Source organism: Manacus vitellinus, unplaced genomic scaffold, assembly GCF_001715985.3.
Source record: "Manacus vitellinus isolate BGI_N305 unplaced genomic scaffold, ASM171598v3 scaffold_45_pilon, whole genome shotgun sequence".
Lineage (NCBI taxonomy): Eukaryota > Metazoa > Chordata > Aves > Passeriformes > Pipridae > Manacus > Manacus vitellinus.
In genome coordinates, this window is record NW_021940571.1 from 5,205,710 (window position 1) to 5,209,886 (window position 4,177).

The window sequence follows — 4,177 nt, forward strand, 5'->3', positions numbered from 1 at the left end:
CAGGGGAGGTTTAGGTTAGACCTTAGGATGAAGTTCTTTACAGAGAGAGTGATCAGACATTGGAATGGGCTGCTCAGGAGGTGGTGGATTCACCGTCTCTCAGGAGGTATTTAAGAGCAGACTGGATGTGGCACTTAGTGCCATGGTCTAGAAGACAAGGTCGTGTTAGGTCAAAAGTTGGACTTGATGATCTCAGAGGTCTTTTCCAACCCAGCTGATTCTGTGATTCTGTACCCGCACCCAAACCCACAGCCCATCACCCACCTTGGGCTGGCAAAAGAACCCCAGTGGCTTTGGGAAGACTGACTTGACAGCAGTCGAACCCACAAGCAAACCCCACCACTTTCATGGAATCACAGAATGTTTTGGGTTGGAGGGGGGCTTGAACTTAAAAATTAGATTCTTGGGAGTTTCAAACCACCACAAAGGTCTTCTAGTTCTGACCTCCCTGCCATGGGCAGGGACACCTTCCACTAGACAAGTTTGATCAGAGCCTCATCCAAGCTGGCTTTGATTTTCCATTTTTAGAGGTTGTAGCACCAGAAGACGAGCACAGTGGCAGGTCTTTGCCAGCAGAGAGCGGGAGCATCAGTGTTCAAGCAGGGGTGGCCCTAGTCCACTGAGCCCAGAGGCTGGGGAGGTGAGAGGAAGGCAATGGGAATCAATTCAAGTAAATCCGTGAGGATCCCAGATCCACCATGTTTCCAGGAGGAACTCAGGGACACCTTTATTTTAGCTGAAGAAACCATGCTGTTTCTCATCTAACACATCACAAAACAATTCCAGAAAGATTATTTTTTTTAAGGTATGTTTATTTCGTAATTTTGTTTTGGACTGGGAATTTGTTGGGCTTTTTATTTTTTTTTATTTTTATTTTTATCCTGGGTCAGTAACAAATTTTGGTTTAATGCAGGAACATTTCTTGTACCTAAGACAAGAAAAAATTTTGAAATAAGTCTTTTTCATCCCAAACACTATAGAGTTCAGCCTTCACACAGATCTCTACTTAGTCACAGTTCTACCTTCAGCAAATTAAAATATTTATTTAAATAGCCAGATTAATGTGCATTATGAATGTAGTGCAGAAAAAGGAATGAGCACTAATTTTAACAATGACATTGCTTTAAAAAAATGAATTCATAATACTAAAAAGTCACATAGAAATTATTTAGAGTCCTGGAAAGCACAAGTTTCCTTTAAAAATTGACATGAAAAGGTAATAAAAGAAAAATACGTTTCTAAGAAGTAAAAGGTCAGCTTTTTGTCTAGCTTTCCTGGAATTGAAGTACCACCTCACTGATTCTAAAGGTTGCAGAAGAAAGTTTCTGGAATTTGGGAGGAAATCAGACACTCAAGCATCTTTAACCTTTTTTCATAACAACAGCAGATGGAGTTTCTGTGATTTTCATGGTCTGTTTGAGTAGACTACAGGTGTGAAGAAACAAACTTTGCCAAGAAAGCAGCACAAAGTGAGATTCCTGAGATCTCCAGCTTTTTATACCAAGTTGTCCCTTTCTGTATTATTTTGTGCCCACACCTTCTCTTTTACCTTGTGCCCTGCTCCCCTGCCTCCCTTGCTTCGCGTGCTCCCATTCCCTTGCTTTCCCAAGCTCCTGCCCCTAAAGCCCACACCCAGCATCCCAGAGTGTAATAATTGGTGCCTGTCTCATTGTTCCCAAACCTTTGGCAAAACTGGGTCTAGTCCCAGTCCTCAAAAAGAGAGAGAAGGCTGGATGGGATTTTTCTGAGGTTTCTCATGCTCCCACTGACCCCCCACATGCATCTCGTGCTTGATCTCTTCCCTTCCTCACGTTTTTAAAGCTGCTGCTCTGGCTGAACTGAATCAATGGCTCTTTGTTTTTCAGGTGCTCATAAAGAAGTCACTTGGTAAAAAAACAAACAAACAAACCACTGTTGTTTGGGAAAGGTTACTTTAAAAAAAACCAAAAAACCACAAAAGATAAATTAAACATGAGAGTGCTTGCAAGATATCCAGGGACCATCAGGTGTTCCATCAGCTCTTCTGATGTGGCCTCGTTGACTTTTTCCGCAAGTATGAGATCCCTGCTGCGATGTAGTTGTTGTGTCAGGAGTCATTTATTGACTTAATCTCCTGAAACTTTCTCCTTGTGGGTGTCACTGTGAGAGGAAACTATTTTACTACTAAATAAAAGTTATACTCGTAGGTTACTGAAGCCTACCTAACTGGAAGGTAGAGCAAGTTTCAGATGCATGTTACAGTTTACAAAACACAAAATAATGGGTGTTTCCATTTCAGAGCCTTTTATAAGAAAAGCACTTAGATTTTCAAATGTCAGACATATAAAGAATAGTAATTATTTTTGTCATCAGTCCTGATCTGACCTTTTGGGAGAATAAATGCACTAGATTAAAAAAAATAAAATAAACAAAAAACCGAACCATAAACAGTCACTTTTCTTAAGTGATTAATTCCTAAAAGTTCTGTCAGTCCCAGGAAGGACAGCTTAAGGTAGTTCACCAGAATATCCCAGTTGGTTTTTGAGATAATTCTGGATTTTCAAGAGTATTCAAAAAATGGCTAATGCAAGTCCCTCCCTGTATTCACAGTGAGCCCCTGTATTCGCAGTGAGCCTCTAGTTATGTACTGAATGTTTGGATATCACTTAAATTCTTCTGTAAACCTTTAACTGAGAAGTGATACACGTATCATCTGACAATCTCCAGCCCTGATAAATATGCTTCTCCTGCCTTTGCACACGCAAAACTTTATATAGATTTTTTTTGAAGATCTAGAGGTCAAGTGGAAATCAATGTGCAATCACCAGTATCGTTTCCCAGAAACTATATTGCAAAAGTGACATTGACTCCTGTACTGCAGAACTTTTTCCAAACCTAGGAGAAACATGGTTTCTGGTTTCAGGGGTGGGAAAAACTGAACACCTGGCTGAAAAGGACTTTGGAAGAGTGCAAAGAAAGAAGAAAACAGGAAAAGCCAGTGAAGGCTGGCCTGGCTTGGAACTGCAAAATGATAGCCCAAATGAGAGCTTAAAGGTGACAAAAGGACGTCAGGCTGTATTTTGGTTGTAAGTCATTGTTGCAATTCCTCAGTATGAAATAAAGCAAGTGTAGGACTGTGAAATAATTTGACTTGTGTCAGCATTGGAATGACCTCCTCAGTTTCCAGGCTGTTATTCTGAAATCTTTTTCTCAGGAAAATAGTCCTAATTTACATGTACATCACCAGCAAATCTTTATTCACATAAACAACACCTGTTCTCATCTCCTTCTGCTTTTTCCTATTACATTTGAATTCCAAATAGTAAAAAGTCAGTGGAGTTTTACAGCTGCTGAATCAGTCATGGAAATGCCTGAATTGATAAAAATCTGTAGTATAACATAATAATAATAATAATAAAGAGGGTAGGATCTAAGAGCTCAATTTGACATATAATTAAAAATTCTAGAAAAAGAAAATATATCTCACTGTTTTTACATTGAGACAGTGACATGTTATCCTAAACCTGAGCCCCATGACAAAATTCCCTTCTGGACCAGTAAGCTTTAGCATCAAGAACAATTGACAATAAAAGGGCAGTTAAAGCATTTGGTACATTAAATTTATTTGTGGTTGGTGCCATGGAGACAGTGGGTTGATTTTCACCTTGACCAGTCTTATTTCCTCTGCCCCCAGCAGCACCTGTTTCCTACGAACTGCTTATTCCGAAACTTAGATGCACACCCAAACCCCTTTTTATTTTTTATGTATTTATTAACAGCAGTATTGTTTTTACGGTGACCACGGTAACCTTCGCCTGGTGCCCTGCGTTGGGCTGAGGGAGGGGCCGCTCTCCCCCCCCCGCTGCATCCGGGTCTCTCGGCGCGGCCGTTGGGAGCGTTCAAACCCCCTACCAGCCAATCAGCGCACAGCGTGTCCCTGCCCCGCCCACTCAGCGACCTGCGCTCGGTACCGCAACAAGCGCTGCCCGTCTGCCTGGCAACCTCCCACCACCAATGGGAGCGCGCTCAGTGTGAGCGGCAGGTGCAACGCCCAATCTGAGAGGGAGAGCTGCCCGAAAAGGGAGGGGAGGAGGCGGGACATGTCGCGGAGCTGGCGAATGAGATGGCGGTTTACAGAGGGGCGGGGGGCCGGCAAGCAATGGTGGCGCCGCGAGTGCGGCGGCTCGCTTTTTGAATT

At 42.4% G+C, this 4,177-nt stretch overlaps 1 protein-coding gene across 1 annotated transcript in view; it reads right to left on the minus strand.

Annotated features, from left to right (window-relative positions):
- NCEH1 (neutral cholesterol ester hydrolase 1) overlaps positions 1 to 4,081 on the minus strand; it is a 24,937-nt gene extending 20,856 nt beyond the window's left edge. Inside the window, exon 1 of the mRNA XM_029962325.1 lies at positions 3,938 to 4,081. Coding sequence (XP_029818185.1) covers positions 3,938 to 4,081 — 144 coding nt within the window. The remainder of the gene's footprint in view (positions 1 to 3,937) is intronic.
- Positions 4,082 to 4,177: the final 96 nt, after the last annotated feature.